The sequence below is a fragment of the Pogoniulus pusillus genome, chromosome 2 (genome assembly GCF_015220805.1).
Source record: "Pogoniulus pusillus isolate bPogPus1 chromosome 2, bPogPus1.pri, whole genome shotgun sequence".
NCBI lineage: Eukaryota > Metazoa > Chordata > Aves > Piciformes > Lybiidae > Pogoniulus > Pogoniulus pusillus.
In genome coordinates this window covers 35466430-35492196 of record NC_087265.1, presented here as the reverse complement: position 1 = coordinate 35492196, position 25767 = coordinate 35466430, and the positions used below count along the sequence as shown (strand labels likewise).

At 39.4% G+C, this 25767-nt stretch overlaps 1 protein-coding gene across 2 annotated transcripts in view; it reads right to left on the bottom strand.

Annotated features, from left to right (window-relative positions):
* Positions 1-399: 399 nt before the first annotated feature.
* Positions 400-25767, bottom strand: part of BMPR2 (bone morphogenetic protein receptor type 2) — a 114748-nt gene continuing 89380 nt past the window's right edge. The window contains exons 6-13 of one of the 2 annotated variants that reach the window (XM_064160906.1): positions 25004-25234; positions 21731-21845; positions 19996-20156; positions 17388-17535; positions 15691-15827; positions 11595-11767; positions 9300-10579; positions 400-7650 (exon numbers count right to left, since the gene is read on the bottom strand). In XM_064160906.1, coding sequence (XP_064016976.1) covers positions 7403-7650; positions 9300-10579; positions 11595-11767; positions 15691-15827; positions 17388-17535; positions 19996-20156; positions 21731-21845; positions 25004-25234 — 2493 coding nt within the window. In that variant the 3' untranslated portion in view covers positions 400-7402. Of the gene's footprint in view, positions 7654-9299; positions 10580-11594; positions 11768-15690; positions 15828-17387; positions 17536-19995; positions 20157-21730; positions 21846-25003; positions 25235-25767 lie in introns of both variants that reach the window. The other variant, XM_064160897.1, reaches the window with a different exon arrangement.

The following is a 25767-nucleotide window of genomic DNA, read 5'->3' as shown; positions in this document are numbered from 1 at the left end:
TCCCCCCTTGTGTTTTCCTGTGTTTAAACACTTAGCAGACAGACAAGGTGTGACAAGAGGCTATATAAGGCCTATTGCTTTGGAACACGTACAAAACTGAATGTTGTTGTCAGTACAAGCATAATAGCTGACTGGTGAGAAGGGGCAAAAAACCCAAGCAGAGGCACTGCACTAAGGTAGCACTGTCAAGCCCTTATTATTTCACACTGCTATTAGAGTGCTTTGTGCAATCTGTCACATGTCTAAGGTGTCTGGAAGTCCTGTTCAGCTGTCAATAATGAAGCAGTGCCTTATCCTTCAACTAACAAAACATAGCTGCAATGGGTTTTCCTGTTATTCCTGGGAATCTCTTATTGCTCATGGCCAGCAGTACCATGAAAAACCCACAGAAGGCCATGCTTTTTTTGTCATTAATATGATCTTTAATAAATGGAATAATGCACCATTTTACAGCAAGCCTTTTCTTTTAGACCTAAGGAATAGCCTTTTAAACGTTCTTATCCAATGTCTCTGTATCAATACAATCTCTTTATTTAGGTTTATATATAACAAAGCAATTCTTACAAGTATTCATAGAAAACTCTGTAGTGGCTTTAACAATGTCAGCTTTCATAGTGGCATCCACAGATGAATAAAAATCAAAAATTAGCTTTTTATTTCATACTCACACTATTCCATGAAACACAACTTATACAGCACAGCAAGGGTATTGGGCAGCTTATACAAAAGAAGTAACTGAAAGCAATTATTTATAAATTCATACATGATATTTCCTCAGTCATGAGAGAAAACCAAAAATACCCGTTAGCAAAAGGGTTCCGATGAGCCTCCATATTCTAGGGTTTCTCCCCCTCTTCCCCAGAAAAGCTCACTCAGAAAGTAATGCTCTCTTTACAGTCATTCATAAGGAAAATGGCAGTTTCACATCTCCTTATTTCAGCTTCTACAGAAGACCAAACTCTAGAAAACCAGTCTTTACCACGTTCATTTTCCTCTTGTACTGCATTTGGGAGAAAAATAATCAACAGCGATTGTAAAATATGATTCCAGCTTATATAAATGTGAATAGAGCACACTTTCCTCTAGAGACAAAAAGCAGACAAGAAACATTACATACAAACTCTTTAAAATACATTTCAACAGTGTGAAAGAGAGAGAAGGGTCACAAATCAGGAAATTCAAAAGTGACAAATGAAAGTCAGCTATAACTTGTACTTGCCTATTTTCTGTTCTTGTGACTTTTTACAAACTACAGAAACATTAGCTATTTTATTTCCTTTTGAAGAAGACTGAAGTATTAGACTTCATGATACAGTTCTGAAGCACACCAAAAAAAAAAAAGTGAATCAAGTGCTCTAGAAATAAACCTCACACATTTTTGCTCTGTCTTAAAAACAAGTGACTAGACTACCAAAAATTGATTCTTGGGAGACCTTGAAAGTAGGAAATTACAGAGGCTAATTACTTCTGCTTTAAAACTGTTACCTGGCATGATGCTATGCCCTGACAGATGTGTGCTCCTGTAATGTACCTGCAGAAGCCAGAAGTAACTTTGAAGAAATCCTTCCTTACTGTGACAGTTGATGCATCTGTTGAAACATGATGTATTAAACCAACTGAATGAATTGCAAATGTACACAATTACTGATCAAAAGGCTTTAAAAACATCTGACAATTAGATGATAAATTAGCATAACTCTGGACTAGTTCTGCTTACTGTGGACATTACATATAGTAAACCACAATGAAACAAAGAGAAATGCTCATAAGAAGTAATTCATGTTAGGAACGCATCACAGAAGCCACTAAGTCAAACTGGCATGAAATCCAGATAAGCATTAAAGGACTTTGGTGCAAATGAGGATTTAGCTTGAAACCTTCCACTACCACTCCCACTGGTGCAGTCCCACATTCCACTTTAGCTTTCTCAGGGCTTATCTTAACTTTTAAAACCACTGCTAGCAGCATCCAAGCCTCCTTTGCCCCGTCAATGGCAGACTCCTCTTTGATTTCAACAGCAATCTGCTCAAGCACTACTGGATCAGATGTTGACTTGCTCAGACACACTAGTGTGTATCATAAGCCCCCTTTTGATTCAGAGTGCCTAAATCTGTTATTTGCAGAAGTGGAAGTTCTGCAACCTGTTTTAGTTTCTACAGAAGAAACCTCAAAATGGGAAATCTGAGTTGTTATTATTTCACTTCAAAAGTGAACCTACTGGAAGGGTGGGGTCAAAATAGGGATGTATTTCTACAGTTAGTGTTTTATATGACAATACAGGAGCCTAAAATAGAATTGGATTCAATGGTCTAAAAGACTCTGTTTAAATGACAACCACAAACGTAACTATAGGTACTATATAAAACAGTCTTATAAAAATTACCATGTATTAAATATTTTTGATCTGTAAGATACCTTAAATTCCTTAGCTTTGGAGAGTTTGTCATGTGCATTTCCATCTTTCTCTGCACAACCGGACTATATGGCATAGTCTGATCTCATCTTTAAAGTGGTGTGCTAAAGACAACTTGGAAAAGGGCATATGCAAAATGACATTATACTTGCTGCCAGTGCTCCATCTGATGCTGTAACTCACAGAATTTGCTCCTGGAATTTATGCACAACATACATATGCACCTAAATGCATATAGAGCTTACATTAAATAAATACTGTGGCCTTCACTGCAATCGGTATTGCTTTTTCACTGGAGAAAAGGCTTCAAGATGAACAAAAAAAGTAGTAAGCACAGGAAAAACAGGAGGCCAATACATTTACTTGTTAAAATGGGTAATGGGAGACCAGATGGAAAAACTGAAGTAATCCAAATTTATGCAAAATACTAAATTGTCCAGGCTATAACCCAGCTGGCATAGGCTAATCAATCCTATTTCACTTTTCCTTGATAAGCTGCACCAGTTCACATATAAAGTAACATGCTCAGCAATTATCATATTTTTCTGACTTAAACCCATCCTGTTTCAGCAATGTAAACTGCCATGACTTTTACACAAGTGACAATTACAGCATAACTGTTTTTTTCCAGTATAGACTAAATTCACCCTCATTAGGCTGAAAGTTTCCATAATAATGTTTCTGTAGCAGAATGGCTATGATCTTTTGAATATTTTTCATGAAAGAAAATGATAATCTGAACACAAATTTAGTGATGTTGTATTAGTGGATTTTAATTTTTAAAAAAGGAGCAAAATGCACTGAACAGACACAATGGCATATGCAATGTAGACATACATATTTTCAAACTGACAATGCATTCTAATTAAATTTGGCCCAATATTCTATTCTATACCACTACAGAACTTCCTTATTCTCCTTTCTGAGGCAGGCTAGATTAAAGATTTCTTTCAGAGAAAGCTGAAAAGTAGAAAGATATTTACTTTCTAAATGTATTTATAAGGGGTGGGAGGGCTTTGTTGTTTGTTTCCTGAATCCTGCCAGCATCTTGTGCTGGTTTTTTGTCCCTCAGTGCACTGGAATAAATGAAACTGCATTGCCCTAGAAAATTAGGTGATTTTCTATATAGAAACAAGACACAAGAGAATGGCAGTAAGAAAGCAAAATACAAACAGAAACATTCTTTGTTTCTGAGAATATTCTAATGATATCAGTTGGTTTTCTTTTAAATTAGGAGTTCCTTTACCTTCAGTGTGCAATTTAAGTGCATCTTGGAGTGTTTAATTGTTTAGTACACAAAGCCGTAGAGCATTATAAGTGGAGGAGAATTGTTGCAGTTAATCTGACTGGTACATAGCAATTTTAGAAGAAAATAAATCTGACCATGAGGCACGTCCATTCAAATGGCTAGAATTCACATTTTAAAACCCATGTTATGTTGGAGAGTATCTTTATAACAGGAAACAGAAAAAGAGACAAAGCATTTACCTATAGAAACTCTTCTGGCTTCTACTAGCACACCATTTTTTAAAACCAGTAAGATCTGGGATTTTGGCTTATTTACACAAACATCACAAATGTTTGCTCTAACATTTTACTTGAATTATACATTATAAATTACCAGAGCAAATATTCTACTTCTGCCTATTTGACTGTGGCACAATTCATAGGTATTTACACTATCATTCTAGTCCATTTTGCTCTATTTATCCTGTCGGCAATATACAGGAGAAAACAATAATTATCCTTTTTACTTACAAAACCAAAAACAAACCACAAAAGTAAAAAAACCCAAAACAAAACACATACAAATTTGTCTCCTCTGATTATAATACATTTATCACCTATCCCCTGTGTCTGATCTGTAGAATTCTCTCTCTTACATATATTTTATCTGGTGAAAGATGATTCCTCATGGTATGAGATACAATTCAGTATCATTAATTTACTGCAAAAGTCTTCTGTGGAGATTTGATTAGATGCTGTGGGCAAAAAAAAGCATTGCCAAATGAAGCATTAAAGCCAGACTGCCATCCTGATCTCATTGAGCTGTGCAGAGTTAGTCTTTTGGTACTACTTAAGAGTTTGTTTTCACTGACCTTTAAAAATGAGAGTTCTTCCCCAGTTAATCTATAGAGTGTTTTGTGATAAAGTACACATTTCTGTCATGTTACAAATTATCCATGGGAGAATACAAAACAAATACTTTCTACTAATTATTATTCATTCCAGAGGCCTTCTACCAAGTGATAGAATTGATAAAGGAAAAAAAAATACTACTGTGGTTACTTTAGGAATGTTTAAAACTACAGAAAAACGACATTTTCATCTGGTCTTAGAATTATTTTGATTGCATTGCTCATAAAAAAAGTTGGATTTCATACAAAGTGCTGGCCTGAAAAGAAAGGCTAGAAGTCTGGTACAGACAGCAGAAAGATGCAGCAGTCAGAGCAAGTAACTTTTCTCTCTGCAGAGTGTTGCAAGTTCAGTCAGAGTGTCCTAAACATGCTTTTCAGCCCACATTATGAAATGCTAATAGATAATACACACAAGCCAAAGCAAAGAAAAAAAGTCATTGGGCAATAAGTGAAGAATCTTTGATATACATCATCACAACGCAACATACTGTACTTCAAAGGAAGACTCAAAGGCCAAAAAAAGAAGAAAACCACAACTAGCATTTTGGACAGAATGCCAAAAATTTTGATTTGGGTCTTGAAACCCAGCTGAGTAACTGGCAGGTTTTCAACATCTGGGATGCAAGACTGGAGCAGATGGGAAGCTGGAGAGTGAATTAGAAGTAAAACCAGAGAAAGGCTGTATTTTTGAAGAGAGGAGATGTAACTGTATTTATCCAGGCAGATGACAGAAGAAAGGTTCTACTTGAACTGGTGCTTAAAGAGCACAGGGTGCTCAAGATGTGTCTAGTGGCTTGTATTTCTACAACTACATTTCACCAAATTTGGGATTTATAGAGTTATCTCTTGGAGGTATCAAGGAAAATCTAAGAAACATTAAGAAGCATGACAAGAGAAAAATCATAGCAATCAAGCATGAACAAGACAGAGTTTGGGAAATACCAAGAATCAGATGTAGCAAGGCATATTTTATACTCGTTGCATCATAAGATACAGAAGAACAGGGCTAGCAAAGTTTATATTGGGGGGGGGGGGGGGGGGGAATAATATAGTAGCAAGGAAACAAATGAGCTTCAAAGCACAGAGCATCTGTCTCAGTCAGCCAAAATGAGACAGGCTGGGGGAGACAATTGTTTGCTGACAGCATCCTGCCACTGGAGTTTGGCAGGCTGACTGAATAATTTCCTTTCTTTGAACATCACCAGTTTTTAGGCAAAGTGATAAAGTTTTGGTACTTTATTCAGTACCAAAAACTGGCAGGTGAGATGTCTTTTATCTAAACAGCTTTTACTGAAGTGTTTTCAATCAGAAAGAGTATTGCTTAGGTGTAAGATATTTCTTAGGTGGAAAGAGGCCCTGACCAATACAGAATTGAATTTTCTTTCAGTAGACTTCAGTGGACCCTAAAAAAGGGTAAGGTTTACTTGTGATGGTGAAAAAACAAATTTATCTCAGTATATACTACATTCATGTTCATAGACACCTAAAATGTGCATACAAACTGATAGAAGGGTCTAAGCAGAGGGACTCAAAATCCAACCCTCTTCTGCAAACACTCACAACCATGAATTTTAAAAGCACGCAGTACATTTTAGCAAGATGAATGAGGACCTCTAAAAACTCTGAAAGGCAAATAAGCTTTACCTAGTAACATCAGTCAACTAGGATGCACCTACCTGCATAAGTAATCAGGGTGATTTTACCCCAGACTGCCTCTAAGGAGGTAAATCAGAAAAGATTTGTGAATCATCACAAAGCTGCTATATGCCAAATAAGACTTGTAATTTTTCCACTGTGTAAACAAAATACATTCACAACCTATCTTCACTAGAGCTTTTAAGTATGACAGTTACTAAGGTTTCTGAATAAAATGCAGGTTTTTAATGTACTTCATTAGTGATCTAAATAAGTTTTACATAAATACAGAAGGGTGAAACTGCACACGAAATGAAATGGAAAAAAATGGCTGACATTGTTTCCTTACATTTGTTCAATGTTTTGTTACTCAGAACTTCACAAGTTGGCGTCTACTGCTATAAAGAAACACATTTTGATTTGGAAGGATCAAAGGAAAGGTACTGAGCTCAGGTTGTCTTTTTTGTTCCTTTTTTAAAGCCCTTTCGAGTCAGGGAAAATTCATGCATTGTCACCTCAGAGCACAATGTGAAGAGGCAGCTGCTCCAAGCTGGCTACAGTGTGCAAAGTTCACTGTTGTGACCGGCTGAACTGCTCAACTGTCAGGGGAAAATTAACACATACAAAAAGGGGAACATGTGGCAGTTTAAAAAACAAAACCCACTTTTCAATAAAGCATACTGTGAACTATAGACTATTGCACATTTCAACATGACACAAGAAAAAAAAGGGGGTTTAAAGAAAGAAAACACTTTGTAACATAGAAATACACAGACTAGCTTGTGCACAGAAATGAAAACATGGTTACGAGACACCACTGCAGTCAAACCTGTCTTATAGTCTGCTCCTGATCTTAGTGACCGTTAAGAACCTGGTCCAAACTGATTATCAGCAACACTTTTTTCGTTCCTTTTTTTTTTTAAAAAAATATTTTGAGACCACCTTTCCGATACACATATATATATTCCGTGGTCAAAACAGACAGACTTAACTCGAGCGAGACGAAAGAAAAGTGCAAAAACGTTCAAAAAAGAAAACTAAATCAAAAAATATGGAAGCATAAGCTAAAAATTGTTCTGCATAGCTGAAATCTATTTAAAGCAAGTCCTTGGTAGGGGTTGCTGACAGGAGGAGAAAGCAGTTTTTTTTAAATGTCTTCTGCAGGTTTATTTCAAATAATGCGAAACTCAGGTGATTTGTAGGCTTTAGAAGTACTTCACAGGCAGTTCACTCCTGCGTCCTTAGACACCATGGTGGTGGCAGTGCCTCCTTCCGCGAGGTAAACGGCAGTGCTGGATTTGGAGTGAACTGCTCGGTCGCTGCCGTTGTTGTTGACCTCGCAGTGCAGCGGCTCTGTGGAGATGACCCACGTTGAAGGACGCCACCGCTTCAGGGAGTATGGAGTTTTCACGCGTTTCTTGATCTTCTCTCCTGAGCCCGATTTGCCGTCCTGTGAGGAGTCACCTACTGAAGACAAACACAAACAGAACAAAACAAATAAACAGAGTAGAAAAGAGTATTACGAGGAAGGCAAGACAAGACTGGAGAGTCCCAAGTTGTCACTCATGCAAAACAGAACAGAAGAACAAAACCTTATACGCAAAAGCAACTGCGGCAGAGGCACGACAGGTGTGTCAACTACAGCAGCTGCCGCTAAACAAGTGCTCAGATTCTGTTCTCTACCAGAAATTACTTCAGTAAAGTAATCTGTGTTACCTTGAATGCGCATTGGCATCAAACAGCAGAATCAGCATTTGACATTTGTGGAGCTTTTGCAATCACAGTACCTTATATTACCTATAAAGGGAGGTACAAACAACTGTTGCTATTACAGGACAGCAAAGGCTAAACTTCTGATAGCATGATTAAAACATAGGTCCCCGTATCCTACTTTACCTGGCAAAACATTTTGCCTGAAGACAAAATGTTCCATTCTCTGTTAAGTCAGGATTTAGGATGTTGGTTTGTAACTCTGGCAAACCCAACTTCAATCATAAAATTTCAGCACTTTCACTTTATATAATATTCAAACTCCTTAACCTTTAATTAAAGAAAGTTATTGCAATAATCTTCTTATTCCTAAGATTTTCACTCAAGTCAACATGTTAAAACAAAAAAATTAAAAGGAAGGCTTATACATTCCACTACTGAACAGTCAACTACACTTCTTGAAAGATCTGTTCTGGTTTGTTTCTAAACCTTTTCTTCCCAAAGATGTCTGGAATCTCAGATTATTTCATTAGTACTGCAGCATCTGTCTAAAGAGAGGTTTGCAAGCACCTTTCAAAGAAAACACTGTATGCTGGAAATATGTTATCTTAAAAATGCACAGCAGGAGACCTTTCCAACAGCTCCAACAGGCCTAAAATCAAACTCAGAAGATGTACCTATTTTAAGTAAAACTACAGATTGCATTCTTACTGTAAGAAGGCGAGCTTCATTGTAATCCTGTAGATCTTTGGCTGTAGAACTCTTAAGGCAGTTATTCTGAAGAAGTCTATTAAAAAACAATTCCTGCTCTACCTACTTAATTTAATGAATCTACTGATTAGGTTCTAATACGTACATGGTAAATGGACAGATTGCTATAATTACTGGAGCTCAGACAAAGCAGAGAATGCTTGACCTTCCATCTAGGCTGGGCTAATACAATAAATTGAGCTGCTCTAAAAGTAATGAAGCATGTAGTTGGCTATTATGATTATTTTAATCAGTGCATCTTAGAGACAGCTACTTTTACGAGAATGAGGACAAGTAAGGAAAACAAAGTATAATATGTCCCCAAAGGAAGAATCAGGAAGCTTTTTCAAGCTGCCTTCCAAGGAACAATGAAATAATGAAAGTTAGGAATTATTCCCTTCCTGAAGTCAGAGTAGAGGTTATAAAGGGACGGATTTATCCCATGTATGTGGAAGGAAGATGTGCTGGAGTTGATGGACACAGGACTTTATATAGAAGACCAAAATCGTACTGATAGGAATTAAAATTTACATGGGATTTAGTAAGTATGCTCTAAGGAGGCACAGGAGAGACAGAAGAGTTTTCTGTTCAAGCAGATAGACACGGTTAAGTGACAGTGTCAAGGAGAGTGTTCAAGTCCTGCAGGCACTTACACTGCATACTACTGCTATCCAAACTATTTGTGGCTGACAGATCCAGCGAATTAGGCCTCTGCGCTCTTCTAGTCTGGGTCTGCCCAGGATTTCTCACTACATTCTGGATACTGGCTGTGGCTGTGTCTTGCACTGGACATGGATTACTGTTGTTGTTATTGGCATTTGTTCGGCCGTTATCCAGTGGTCGCTCTCTCCTGTCTACTAGGCGGTCTAGGACACCTTCATCGTGGCCAACTTGCTGCTCCCGCCTCAGTAAGGGTTCATGCTCATCAGGGCTGGAATTAATATTCAGTCGACTATCCTCTCCACTGAACTGGTTCTGAAGCATTTCCTGGGCCCTCTGTGCAACTGAACTGGTTGTCTGGACAGATGGCACTGTGCCATTGGTGTACTGGGTTGTGCCAGCATGAGAGTTTATGCTGTGGCCTCTCCCAGCCACTCCGTTCATGGTAACTGTGACAACATGAGGTTCTGCAGCATTGATAGTGTTCATCTTGGCAACACCTGTTTCCACTTGTTTCAGATTTGATTTGTGCTTGCCACCAAATTTTAACCGTGGCTCCTTTGTTGAATTTTTGGTGTTTAGGGGGAGGCTAGTAGGCCTCTTGGGAAGGTTCTGTTGCTTGGGCAGAGGATAGACCTGAGCAGATGGGACATCCGGAATCAAACATGCTTGACCATTGCCAGCTTGTGTGAAGTCCTGCTGTCCTGTCACCTCTACTGCAAGTTTTATGAGAGGATAAAGCAAGCTGGAACTAGTGCTGCTAAGTGGATCTGGCCCACTAAACTGCTTAAGTGAATGTTCCATCAGATTCTCATCAGAGCTTTCTTTCAGGTTCTTATCCACTTCTTTTGGATCCAATTTATTTGTCTCTAAGTCCTCCTCTGTTAGCTGCAGACAAACAGGGGTGGGTCCACCTGGCTGCATGACATTTGTAGTATGTAAGTTTGTTTCATCCAAATAAGGCATTTCAGATATGGTGGTCATGCCAGTGCTGGGAGTGAGGCCAGTTGTGTTGGTGGTGGTAGTATTGGTGGACAAACTGGTGACACTCGTCTCAGGACTGGGGATGCGAGCTTGCGCTTGTTGTCGCTCATAGTTAATGGAGTTTCTGTTCTTCTCCCCTGAAGTCAGTGGTGTAGTGGACATTGAATGTTCAGAAGAAATGTTCTTCACTATGCTGTCAGTGTGGTGGATTGAATCTTCAATGTAGGAAGAGGAAGAGTAATCTGGATATGGTCTTATCTTTGATACACGTCTATGGTGTGACAAATTCCTTTAAGAAAAAATATTAAGATCATATATTAAGATCATATATGTAAAACCACCTCATATTACAAAGCATCTCGCTGAAGAGAGCTGGATGTCTTTCTGTTTCTTTTCATGCATAAACTAAGGACGCACATAGTACAAACTGAGATCCTTCAGTAACTTTCTTCAAATATGCTAGGTGAGGGAAAGCTTGGTTTGTTAGGACGCCAATTTTGTCATGGATGGTATTTATCCAAATGGGTAACAGTAATTTTCTTCTACTTTTCCAGTATGCTGTCTGTCCCTTTCACTGCAAAGGTACTGTTCTAGCTGCAGAGAAGTGGCCATGAGAACTCAGCATTCAAGATGGAGAAAGTGATGCTGGGAAAGTCACAAGGTCCTAAACCATGAAAAATCTATTATTTTAACAATTTTGGTGTTCTATGATTTGAACATATTTTTTTAATGACAATAATCACTGCCAAATTCAGACCTCTAGTATATACTATTAAGCACTAGCATCAGTTCTGCAAATTCTCACCCTCTCTGAATCATATATAAGCAGAGAACATGCAGCATTTCTCTCCCTGGGGTCAGAATAATGATGACTTAAACAGCAGCCCTGTGGTTCTTAAACTGAAAAGCTACAGGTTTGAGATCCAGCAATTTCATGAACTTGTATTATCTGCAAATCTAGTTTTTAGCAAAACACTTCAAACAGAGGTTTTATCCATCATTGAGCAAAAGTCCTTAAGAAAGGTCATAATCCCTTCATATCTTTGCAAGCCTGTTTGGACAGTTTGCCTAAGCCCAGTTTAAAAGGCTCCTCTGTGAGAGGTACAGTTGTGCCTGAATTCTGGGGACACAAAGGGGATCTGAAGAACACAAGCAATCAGGACCTTCAGCAGACCAGCTCACATAACACCCACTTCACGGGTGCAGAAACATTATGTTAATAGTGTGCTCTATCTTCCTGGAGTGAGCTGAGCGTTGCACTGGGCATTTGCTGCTGACTAAAGCCAAATGTTTCTTCTTCTTACCTCTCATTTTGCATGGCAGTTGACATAGGGTTGACCGTTGGACTAACTGATTTGTTTCTCTCCCAAATCATCATGAGTTCTGCCATCCTCTCCTCAGCACACTGCGCTGTTAGCCGAGCTTCAGCATCTTGATCCCAGCAGTCTTCAATTGTCTCTTTAAGTGACCTCACAGCCTGCCAGGAGACAAACAGACAAACCCACTTCATCACAAACAATTTTCTCTTTGTATTGTGCTTCTAATTGACTGTTTTATGTCAGCATTCTGTGTGAATTAAAATAGTCACAAGCTGGTGAGAAAGAGGGATGGAAGATACACAATTTCATTCAAAGCTGGTTTACCTTAAACTCAGCAATATGCAGGACTAGTCTTATCATACCTCACACTCACACCAACTATGAAGACAATTAGTTTAGAAAAGCTCCATTCACCAGTGTCTGCACAGCCTTCAGCCAGACCTCTCTCATACATGCATGTTGAGCTCACTCTCTCCACCTTACGATCCTCTGTTCACTAGTGTAACATCCAAACACCTCCTAAATACAATGAACTTGTTTGTGCTTTGAGCGTCTGTTTCTCCATCTGTAAAACAAAAGAAACACCCTTTCCTGGGATCACTCTGTGGGGTGAATAGTGCAGGTAGAATTAGAGTTCACAACCTCCAAAACATGCTGCCATGTGGTCAAAAACACTTGAGAGGAGACAACTGAAATTATGAGCATCAAAACCTGCTTCTTCCACTGCATACAGAGTACAAAAAGCAGACAGACATTTATTGGCCCCTGCTGTGAACCTACATCCTATAGATAGGATATGGCTTGCCAGAATATCTCCCACCTTAGAATCATAGAATGAGTCAGGGTTGGAAGAGACCACAAGGATCATCTAGTTCCAACCCCCCTGACATGGGCAGGGACACTCTACCCTAGAAAAGGCTGGCCACAGCCTCATCCAGCCTGGCCTTAAACACCTCCAGGCATGGAGCCTCAACCACCTCCCTGCTCTCATGCTGAAGACCTTCCTCCTCATGTCCAGTCTGAATCTCCCCACCTCCAGCTTTGCTCCATTCCCCCTAGTCCTGTCACTACCTGATAGGCTAAAAAGTCTCTCCCCAGCTTTCTTGTAGGCCTCCTTCAGATACTGGAAGACCACAAGAAGGTCGCCTCAGCGCCTCCTCCAGACTGAATAGCCCCAACTCTTTCAGTCTGGAGAGGTGCTTCAGCCCTCTGATCATCCTCATGGCCCTTCTCTGGACACGCTCCTGCATCTCCACATCCCTCTTGTAATAGGGGCTCCAGAACTGGAGGCTGTACTCCAGCTTTGGGTCTCACTAGAGCAGGGTACAAGGAGAGAATCACCTCCCTCGACCTGCTGGCCACACTTCTGACGCAGCTCAGGATCTGGTTGGCCCTCTTTCAGCTTTATCTCTCCAGCACCAATGATTACATAGTCCCAGCTGGGTCCTGCTGACTGCCTCTGTGCCAGAACTGCCTTGTCACTCTGGGAGTGAAAACCAAAACCAGCTCTGCATGCTAGCCAAGAGCTCCTCACCCACAGAGTAAGCTCCTGGCATCGCTTTCATCTGGCAAGTCACTGCTGCTTAGTGATGCAACTGTGGCTGCACAGGTTGGGAAGGGCTGCCACACAAGCAAACCTTTAATCTCCCTTCCCACAGCACAGTGGCTGAGCAACTACACCCTTTTTAATCTGAGGGACATGGGTCTAAAAAGCACCCTCAGGGACAGTAATAGTGTACCGGATCTGTTTTTTCTCCCAGGATAAAGCTTTCATTTGAGTTTTAGGACTTGATTTAGTCACAATTTAGATGCATCAATGTCAGTGGACACCCTAATCTCCTGTTTGGCCTCATAAGACTTTCCCCTGCAGGTTTCACCAGCAGTAAATTTAACTGGTGTCCTATTCTAGCAGATCCCTTCCTTTTGATGTTTTATGAATCATGAAAGGACCACAGTGATGATTATATAGACAATTAAGAAAACTGAAGTTCTAGACCTTCATTTACCAGAGCAATGTGTTTTCTAATCATTTCAGAGAGATCTATACTAAAATGCACTATCTAGAAGTTCTAGCACTCATTAAAAAGGTCGAAGAACCAGAAAAATCTGTATTATTCTATTAGCACTTTTCACTCCTGACCTCTGAAGTCAGCCTTGCACCTTGCTTTGGCAAATGATGCAAGTGCTCCTGACTATCTCACCTTAAGTTTATAACCCTTTTCTGCACATCATCTCCTCACACTGTTGGTTTATACTGTGAAAAACAATTAGATCTTGCTAATCCAGATCTGTATCTTAACATATATGTTCAAGAAGCAGTCTGAGATAAATTTAGGTATCTATCTTTTGAGCACCTAAAAAAATAAACCGTTGCTTTAAAAATTGCTTTTAATTTGTATTTCTCAAATAAAAAGGACAAATACATTAGTAGGTTAATTTGCATCGAAGTGTAATAAGCCAACATCCTGGCATAGTTTTAAATAATGGACCAAAGTCTTTTAGCCCATGCATTAGATACAAAAAGTTAGGACCAAGGTCATGAGTGAAGTTTCGTGGAGCTTACTTTTCTACAGTATCTCCCCTAGGATACTCATTCAAATGTTATCCAAGACTGCCATAGGATGGAGTAGATTGTTTGATCTTCGTGAAAGAACCACAGATCGTGTATCTGTTGTTCTTTTCTCTTAAAGCAATGGTGCTGATCCATCCTTAAAGCTGGACTTACCATGATCCATGATTATTTTGTACTTTTGCAAAAAGAATTGTCAACACAAAGCATGTCTTAGGCAATTACTAGCTCGGGGTCTGATAGTGCTGGAGTCTATCAGCTTGTTATAACAGAATTAACATGTAAAATGATACTCTGCAAAGCAAAACAACTCTTCTTGAATTGTTTTAGTTATAAGTGTTTTCAAAACCAGTTGTTAAGCCTGGTTCTTCCAACACTGCGTTTGCCAGCATGGCTCTCATTAAAGCAGTCACTGCTTTATTTCCTATAGAGTTCTGGCATGGATTTTTCTAACTCTTCTCTCCCTCAATGCCCCCTTCCAAGATTGTCTGGTCAAAACTGTAATAAAAGAACATCTCTATGAAGCTCTCAACTCAGTTACAACACGTTTTACAACAGTGTTAATACTGGAGGCTACGCTCCTCTCTGAAAATGGTTTCATGTATATTTACAAGCACCAGCACAGAGGAGGCCTTAGGCTCTCCATTGTCTATCTGCACAGTAACTACATAATTATCAACCAGCAAAGTTTCTGAAGATCGAAGGGCACAGTCTCAGTACAGGAATAACTAGAAATGTCTTTTAAAGTACGAGTCAAACACATTATTTTCACACTTGTAATCGAGCTATTTTAGCTTAAAAAAGTTACCATCTGTCAGGTGGAACCCAGTCACTGCTTACATTTCACTTTGCCGGTAGTAAAAGACAAACAAACCCCTAAGATACGCATTTGCATTACCTCACCTTTGCTGCAGATGAAAACAAGCACACAGACTCTTTCCAGAGTTCAGCTGACTTGCTGTAACTCGTTGGCCTGCAGCAGCAAGCAAGGCTGTAAGCCATAACTATACTAATGCAGAACAACAAACATCATTACTGTGTTTATAGTCTTGACAGCAAAAATTGCAGACCAAGTACAGCCATATAACATTTCTAATGTCATTACCATGAACTGATTGCTAGAAGCTGTAGCCTCTGGGAGTTCTGAGGACTACACAACTTTAGGAAAAGTCTGTTACAATGTTTATAGTTTTTCATTTTGGGAGACTATAATATAGTTTTGCCAACTATTTTAGTGCATTACTAACCCCTGAGACGTCATAAGACAGAAAATGCCTTAATATAACAAATGATCTTCTGTGTATCACATTTCAACATCTGATAATAATCATAGTATTTCTCCTTAAAAAGCTTTCACATCAATGGCTTTTTACAAATTGAATTCAGTATTTAAGAAATCCAGACTTAAATATTAACAAGAATTTAAACCCTAAAAAGAACATATTCATTTATGAAGTAAGCACACTGTATAGTTGGTAAAATGATTGTTTCTTTGAAAATACTGTATCTCACCAGGCTGTTCTCCTTCCATGCCTCTGGAAATTTTGGTCTTTGCTTCTCTCTAGACACCAAGACTTGCATATCTTCAAAGGTGGGATGATTCCCGACTTCTGTCTGGAAAGCCATCTGATACTCTGGCACAGACTCCCCTGTTAGTGAAAGAAATAAAACAGTAACAATCACAGATTTAAAAGCACAGGAAGGGCTTTCAGATGATGAAAAATAGTATTAAGGTTGCTGTCTACTGAGATGTTCTCCACTTTTTCCCTAAAGTGTAACTCCACAAAACCCAGCTGAATTAACTGCAAATGAATGAATCATAGAATCAACCAGGTTGGAAGAGACCTCCAAGATCATCCAGTCCAACCTAGCACCCAGCCCTATCCAGTCAACTAGACCATGGCACTAAGTGCCTCATCCAGTCTTTTCTTGAAGACCCCCAGGGACGGTGCCTCCACCACCTCCCTGGGCAGCCCATTCCAATGCCAATCACTCTCTCTGTGAAGAACTTCCTCCTAACATCCAGCCTATACCTACCCTGGCACAACTTGAGACTGTGTCCCCTTGTTCTATTGCTGGTTGCCTGGGAGAAGAGGCCACCCCCCACCTGACTACAATGCCCCTTCAGGTAGTTGTAGACAGTAATAAGATCACCCCTGAGCCTCCTCTTCTCCAGGCTAAACAGGCCCAGCTCCCTCAACCTCTCCTCATAGGATTTGTGCTCCAGGCCCCTCACCAGCTTTGTTGCCCTTCTCTGGACATGTGTGTTGTTTAGTAATCTTTCAAAGGACAACATCATCAAGCTGTGTTGGTTGAGTGGCACTTTGAGAATGTCTTAGAGCCTAAGGATGACATCACATTTCTATGAAACAACACTGACTGACATATATCAATGTACTGCATCTGGGAGGAAGCCCTGCAAGATTACAAGTCTTCGCACAGAGTGCAGCTGTTTAACTACAGAGAGAATACTGCAGAGAGAATGCCCAGGTTGCCCAGGGAGGTTGTGGATGCTCCCCCCTGGAGGTGTTCAATGCCAGGCTGGATGAGGCCTTGAGCAACCTGTTCTAGTGGGAGGTGTCCCTGCCTATGGCAGGGGGATGGAACTGGATGATGCTTGAAGCCCCTTCCAACCTAAACCATTCTATGATTAACTCTACATGCTTTATCTCAGCAAGTAGATGGTGGTTGTGACAATCTCAGAAGTTACATTTTAGAAGTCCACTTCCTCTTGTTTCATGTTACAGGTATGGAGGACTTCCCTGAATTTTCAGTGTCACTAGGTTAAATGAAAGTACCACTAACTCAAAGCTACATTATATCACAGCACTTTACCATCCATTATTTCACAAGGAAAGTGAAAGACACTTCAAGTACTTTAATCAGTTCTAAGAACTGAAAGCACTGCCTTGGCCATCATCCCAACTCTCATTGTTAGCTCTGGACAATAATAACAATGCTCAAATTGCACTTAACCATGAGGCCTGAAAAATGCTTAAACGGGTAACTTAAAGCCTTTCAGCATGAACCATGCTTTACAAATACACTACTGACAACAATCATCTTGAACACTAGATGGCACCGACTTAATGGCAAAATCCATTCAGAAAATTATTTCCCTTTTCACTTAAAAAAGCTATGGCTAAGAAGTACCTTTGGTTGCCGGTACCACTTTCTACTATTCTGTTTTTTCTAGGTGTATTAGTTACCTGGGAAGAGGTCTGTACATCTCATAAATATCTCCCAGTAGATAAGGCCTAGGGCATACATATCCACTTGTTTCAAAGCAGACTCACAGTCCCTCAAGTTGACTGCTCCTTCAAGCACTTCTGGGGCCATATAGCGGATTGTACCAACCTGGAAAAACAGAAAATCAAAGTTTCAAATCAGGAAGTACTTTCCAAATCCTACTTATTATGAAAATTTTGGGGGTTCCTAATAGCCTACTTTGATATTTTCTACAGTTAAGAAAAATGCAGTTCTCATTAAGCAATGCCCTCAACTTCTAGACTCTTACCAGGATTCTAGTCATAAAAAAATCCCTCCCCTACTCTGCCACATTTTTGTATATACCAAAACAAAATAATTTTGTCCTTTATTCAATGTACATACATGTGATGTAAGAGAAATGTTTCTTTTTCCTGAAATTACTCTTTTAAACACCAAGGTATGTATCATAATGGAAGAGGCTGCTGATTAACAAGGAACTTGTTCTTTTTATTTCTGGACTCTAAGCAAGGCTCTTCCTTTACATATTCCATGGTTAAAGGTTATCAACAGCCTTGGAAGAAATGTATTAATTTCCCCTAAGAAATAAGAGTAAAGAAATCAATCATCAGTGCTTGTAGGACAGTATTTTGTCAGAGGACTATTCCATATCCCTAAATTTTAAGCAGTGGTTTCCCTGTTTCCCTTTTCAGTAAGGGCAGATCTAAAAAGAAGAACTAGAAGAATTAGATGTTATCAATGCAGCACTTGCTTTCTAAGGGAAAGTGATTAGCACTGCAAAACACATTCTTTGAATGAAATGTAAAGATTTTCCTCTAAAAGCAGAAAGACAGCAAATACACTGTGTGTATATATATAGTATATATATTAGGCACTTACACTCTTTTATCTGAAACAGACTTACTGTATTTCAGTAGCCTATATTCAGGTGTCAGTGTATTTATGGTTACACAAACAGAAAACAACAAAAATCACTCCCTGAATCACAGCATCATGAAAGAGAAAGCTTGAGAAATCAGTTTCTCTTTTCTGCCCAGAATCCATTCTAACCCACTCCTAGCAGGTATTTTCTCCATCTGCTCCTTAAATTCATAAAATGATGCAAGTTCTACATAGCCTTGCTAGGCAGTACATTCTAGACCTTGGCTGCCTTCTACAGATTAGAAAGGTTTCTTCGTAACTAAGTTTTCCTCCTACAGTGTAATCCAGTTACCTCTTGTCCTATCTGCACTCAATGCAAACGGTTTATTCCTTTCTCTTTGTAGCAGCTGTTTACATGTTTTAAGGTCTGTCTCAGGCTTTACTTCCCTAAACAACCCTCATTCTTTAATCTTCTCCCATAAGGTGCTCTTTCAAGTACTGCCTGTTATTTTGTCTCTGTTCTTTCTCAGCTGGGCCATGTCTTTCTACTTGCTCTCCCAGATGTATCCATTTAAAGTTCAGAAAACTGCAGATGACAGAGAAATGGTTGTACAATGCAGAATTCAGTCTGTTGCCATTTCAGAAAAATTAACACCAAAACCACCAAAGAATGTTTGGTCTTCCTTTAGTACTTGCAGCACAAGACTGGAGAGACCAGTACCACATCACAGCAAACAGTGTGGCAAGCAATCCTGCCTTGCATCTTCTCCTACCTCACACAGAAAACTTCAGTCTCCAGGGATGCAACTCAAAACCAAAACTAGTATTTTGAGTGTTTTGAGAATAAAACCAGATTTTTCCTATCAAGGCACCAGCCACTTCTCACCTATGCTGCAGCAATTCCCCCTTACAGGAACTGAATAACACACACAGAGGATCACAGGATATTAGGGGTTGGAAAGGAACCAAGGAGATCATCGAGTGCAACCCCCTGCCAGAGCAGGACAATACAATCTAACACAGATCACAGAGGAACACATCCAGACAGGCCTGGAAAGTCTCCAGAGAAGGAGAATCCACAACCTCCCTGGGAAGCCCGTTCCAGTGCTCTGTGACCCTTACAGTAAAGAAGTTCCCCCTCGTGTTGAGGCACAAGCTCCTTTGCTGCAACTTACACCCATTGCTCCTTGTCCTATCCCAGGGAGCAAGTGAGCAGGGCCTGTCCTCCCACTCCTGGCCAGCCCTCAGATACTTATAAACATTATCAAATCCCCTCAAAGTCTTCTTTCCTCCAGACTAAAGAGCCCCAGGTCCCTCAGCCTCTCCTCGTAAGCCATGCCCTCCAGTCCCCTAATCATCCTTGTAGCCCTCCACTGGACCCTCTCCAGCAGATCCCTATCCCTCTTAAACTGAACACAGTATTCAAGATGAGGTCTCACCAGGGCAGAGTAGAGGGGGAGAACCTCCCTTGGTCTGCTGGACACACTCTTCCTAATACACCCCAAGATCCCATTGGCCTTCCAGGCCACAAGAGCACATTGCTGTGCCATGGTTAACTTGTTATCCACCAGGACCCCCAGGTCCCTCTCCAGAGGTCTGATATCCAGCAGATCACCTCCCAGCCCATACTAGGGCATTGACCTTGTAAGAACAGAAACAGCTGCCTCTCAGGGTTACTTCCCTGCTTATTTGTTTTCCTTGACTGGTTTACCCTTCATTTGCACTTACCTCGCTAATAGCTGCATTATCTTCCTCACCTGGACGTACCAGTCTGTTTCCAGTTAACTTCATGGAGAGCCCAAAATCACTAATTACACATGTTCCATCATTCTTTACCAGTACATTGCGGCTGTTTAGGTCACGATGGGATATTGCAGGTTTGTAATGGTCTGTTTGGACATGTGGAAGTGCTTGTTACTATTTTAGAAGCTCTACTGTTTGGCAAAATGAAAGAACCTCACTGTGTTTGCTCAGCTATCACAGACAGAAAATCATCTTATTTTTCAGAAAGCTAACATTTTTGCTCCTAATGAGCTCCACAGTATCCTATCTACAGAACACTGACTGGTGTTCAGAGTTTCACTGAATCTAGACAACGTATTAGGCTACTGCTGTATACAGTTCTGTTTGCCAATAATCTTCTTTCCAAGTGATACTTCAGAATTATTTTGGCAGAGGAGACTCCATGTACTGCTAACGTACTGCTAACAGCCATTCTAAATGCCCTCTCTCATCTCCACACTCATGTGTCAAATACAGCACCAGTTGTTTCTGTTATGATTGGAATTAGTGCCTATTCTGAAGACATGTAGGTAATATTACTCCAGAGAGTCTGGACATAACTCATCCTGCAGGGAATTTAATCTTTTCTAAAGAACAGTCTCAGTTGTTCCTGCTTCATATGCAATTAATTCTGTTAATAAAGCAACCAGCACTACTGAACTGGTTTTATGGCAGAATTTATTCTACTCTACTTCCTACCATTGATAGCCCCAACCTATGTCTGTCTCTTCTTTATGATGAAAGGTTTACATGTTTTCTGCCTGATACAGGACACACCTGTCTGCACATTTCAAAATGATGAAGTTGATAGCTGCAGTTTCCTTGGCACACAGAAGTACTGATTTAGGCATTTTTAGCCTTGCATTTTTAACAGCATTTTCTTTGCCAGGGTTGATGATCAAAATTTGAGAGATATATATAGAGAGAGTTTGGAATTTTAATCAAAACATTATCACCTTTACAAAGAATTTGTGATACCATCCCTTTATTTACTGCCAAAAAGCTAATGCTTCAGTGGCAGGCCATATTCTGCAGCTTGATACATCACAGGTCTCAGAATATCTGCTTTATAACCATGCTACTTCAGCTGCTGAAATACTGGCTGAAGCATGCAAGCAGAGATCTAAAGATATAAATCACTGTGTTGTCACATCTGGTGCTCCAATAAAACATTCCAAGCCCAGCAGTGTCATTTGCAGATAGCAAAGACCAGACCCACACCTTTAGACAAAAATCAGGAGATATGATAAAATTACAACGGAGTTAGAAGATTAATTTGTGTATACAGTTCACAGACACTAAAAATTGCTTTGGTGATTTGTGTCTGAACTCTAAAAACAAATGGAACACCCCATCTGTTTGCTCTCTGCTAGACAGACATCTAGTGCTCCATGTCTTCTGTAATCTGTTGCCATGATACAGCACACTGCACAACTCTGCCTCCTCCTTCTGCCTTTTACTGAGGCTCTGCTGGCTCCTACTCCATGTTTTCATATAAGTGCTACAGATGCAGCCCACAGCACCGGACTGTTCCGAAGTCAAGAATATATTAGATGTTCCAAGCAATCTCTATTTGCATTCATAATTTCTTACTTCTTGCAGAGTCACATAGAAAATTGAAGGGCAGGAACCTACTATCTGATAGAAATAAGAGTATCTGGGCACCCTTCTCGGGCCTTACCTCCTCGAGGTAGCTCTGTGTGAAGGTACGCCAAGCCTCTAGTTATAGAGTGGGCCAAACGACAAGAGCTCACCCAATCACTCGTGTGAAGATTCAAATATTTGCACAAAGAACCCTACAAAAAAAACAGTAAGAAATACTGGATTAAAATCATTGTCCAGGTGAATAACACAAGATTTTTAGGACAGTCAGTTTTATTCTGTGGTCTCTGAAAGGTGGAACCCTGCAACTGCTTCTGTGTTTACTTAGACGTTCTAAAACGCAAGACTGGAGCAAAGTTTCACTGGTTTCTCAAGCTGCCATTCATCTTACTTGAAGAAGTGGAACAGAAAACTTATCTCAAAGCAACAGAGGTTAGGAATAACAACATTTATTGCAAAACAGAAGCAAAGCATGCACTTGATTTGTTTTGCTGAAAAAGTCTGGTTGTACAACAGGAAAATAGAAGTAACTGCAGACATAGCAGCCTGGGTTACCAAACAGGGATCTTTAAGCCATTAGCATTGACAGAAGAACACTCAACATTTCGAACCCACATCTCCCCTGCTATAATCGTTTATTTATCCAAACAAAAAATAAACCCAAAGGCAGTTCAGAATAGGAGTGAGCCCACACACACTGAAGAAACAGCAGAAAAAGAATGCCACGTTCCCCTTTTATAAGCTTCTAAGTGAAGTTTAATATAAATGACAAGCAGGAGTAGTTTTAGCCAAGATTTAGAGAGATATGTATTTGTCATTAAGATTATTCTTGTCAGAGCCAAGAGTGACATGTTAAATCTGGGGTATCTGTTCCAATTATCTTTAATCTGATGTTTTTGTCTGTGCAATCCTAAGATTATATTTGTGTTTTACAACAAAATTTATATTTCTGGTCCAAAAAGACATGAATGCCTGACTACTGGGGAAACAATTCCGTGACTATTAGGCATTTCCTACTACTTTGCAACTTACTGAGTGCATGCTGATTGATAAATACACATATCTGTCCTTTTACTACTTGCTCACCTGCTTTCTATGATCTGAAGGCATGTTTCAATGATAACATAATTTGACTCAAACCTATCAATCTTTCTTTCACTTAAGTAACATCAACAACAATTTTCTGTGCGAAAACATTCTGGTCTGTGCATTCCTCTTTGCAAGAAGGAAAGTATTTTAAGGAAGAATTGTTTTTTTGGATGGGGAGTATTTCATCTGCGCACCTTTTATGGGTTACTCCTTATTGAAATAAGATTTATGCCTCCATTTTGAACAGTGCAATTCCCTTTTAGCAGGGCTGCCACAACAGGCTTCCTTCCCTGCTCTTAGCTCCTCATATAGCAGAACATCTGCTCACTAAATTAAGGATCATACTGTGCATTAATTACACCTGCTGTGCACTTTTTCCAGTGACTTCCAAACCACCAGTGGATTGGTTTTAGACTAATTTTGTTGTTCTTAATACCATATTCAGAAAGAATCAGATGATATGATGTCATAATGCTCATCTACACATATACTAAGATTATGAACAGATCCTGTTTATTTAAGCAACAAGACAATTTTCAATCAAATTACATCTCAGATGAAAATTCTGTCATTCAAGAAACCAGTAAAACCAGATCACTTCTTAAGACAGTTATGCTGTGCCCTCCCAGGAGTACAATACTCAAATTTACTTAACTCACTTAGTTGAAAATAAGCCTACTTTGCCAGAGCAGGCCAGAGCTGATGTGCTTTGCCACTGTCCATCTGGTACAGGCATGACTGACATTTTTCTTTGGTCATTTATAGGCTCCAATTTCTTCTTGGATGCCCATCTCTAAGCTGACTTGATCAAGCATGTTCCAACTTAAATGTTTTGGTAAAGATACTCTCTACAAAATATTTGTGAAGTGCTGTGTAGTCTTAAATTTGCATATATACTGACATTTCTGTGCATTTAGCTTTCACAGAAGCACACACATAGAGCCTAAAACACCCTAAGACAGGCTGTCATTCCTGCTATTTAGTTCTGTATATTTTTGCTTCTTGAATAAGAAGCTTTTGTCTTACTATTCCCATAACAAATCAGGCTTCAGCCATCACCTTTACACACTGGAGGAACTACAATATGAGTTCACTTGAGACCAGAAAGACCATTAAAAAATATTTAACTGACCAATTAAAAGTTGTTTGCCATACATAAGCAAAAAAAACCCAAACCCCAAGATAAATTATGAAACTTTTTTTCCTTTTTATATATATATATAACCTCCATATGCATTATACTTTATGATTTATCATGAAAACAATTGATATTTATGCTGTGTATTTTTAAAACACTTTTGGTTTTATGCCTTTGTACACACACAAAGGATTAGAAACTCAAATAAATTAATCTTAGAGATGTAAACATTTGGTTGCCTAAGGAGATATGAAGATATGTTTCTGGAAGGTAAAGATACCTTCTTAAGACTTGTCCTACATCATCAATATATGGCACAGCAAAATAAATATGATATGCCACAGAATTTTTAAGGAAGATAACAATATAAGACGTCAACATGATTTATTATATCACAAACTCATTTGAAAATAAGATCTATTTCATTGTAAAAAATCTCCATTTGCAGCTATGGAGCGAGGTCATAATGTCTTAATAATAAAATATTTTAAACTTCTTAAGTAAAAACAACTCTTCAAAGTCTGTCCTTGAATATTGCTCTGCTCACTCAAAAACCTGCACCATAACCAAAAGCAAATACTGCAGCTAAGAATTCCTAAGACTGGTAGCACTAACTGGGAAATCTCAAAGGGTATTAGAGTAAGACATACTAAAATTGTAATTTATAATTTTCATTTCATTAAGGGAGATTGTAGCCAGGTGGGGGTTGGCCTCTTCTCCCAGGCAACCAGCAATAGAACAAGGGGACACAGTCTCAAGTTGTGCCAGGGGAAGTATAGGCTGGATGTTAGGAGCGAGTTCTTCACAGAGATTGGCATTGGAATGGGCTGCCCAGGGAGGTGGTGGAGGCACTGTCCCTGGAGGTCTTCAAGAAAAGACTGAATGAGGCATTTAGTGCCATGGTCTAGTTGACTGAATAGGGCTGGGGGATAGGTTGGACTGGATGATCTTGAAGGTCTCTTCCAACCTGACTGATTCTATGATTCTATGATTTATATGGATGATCTTTACATTACTGTGAAGAAGCAGCAATGAAAATCACTGACAAATACTTAAGTACACCATTTCTATGTGGCTATTCTTAGAAATCTACATCAATCTGATTAATTTCTTGGAAAGACTTACATTGGGGTAATATTCCATCACCAATAAATATTCCATGCGGCCATCTGCAGTGAACCTCTCATCTCCCACAATGAAGCGGGCAATGTTGTCATGCTCCATCAGTGGAATCCTGTAAATGTTCCTCTCGTTGACAAAGTTCTGACGGTTAGCAAAAGAAAATACTTTCACAGCCACTGGGCGCTCATCTAGGGAGCCTTTATACACTGCTCCGTATCTTCCCCGACCAATCAGCTGCGAAAGAAGTGCAAATAATTAGGGTCACAAAAGAATAAATGAAGACAAAATCCAAGTTTTCACTCTACAAAGCTTGTACACCAACTTCTATTCTATGCACTATAAAAAATAGTGAACATTTCGTGTTGAAAACTGCAATTGGGATGCTGACATAAAAGCTGTTTTGGAGCTGGAAACCTCACCATAGGCCAGTTTAGATCTCACTAAATTGATCTGTAGTCTGAATACCCAGCAAATAAATGATAAATAATCTATTCAACACTTTTATATATGGAATCAATACAACCTAAGTGTCTCTTGCTACTAATTCTTTTATTAAACTACACCCTACTCCTAAACTTCTACAGATTTTATGTGATCAATTTCAATTATCTCAGAGATCACAGGCACTAAGTTAAACATTTTACGTTTAGGGCAGCTTTATAAGCTGTACCTTTTAGCTTAGCAGTAACAATGTATGCATTCATATTGCAAAATAAATATCAAAGCAGCTCAACCTTACCACCTCTAAATCTTTATTCTAGCCCCCA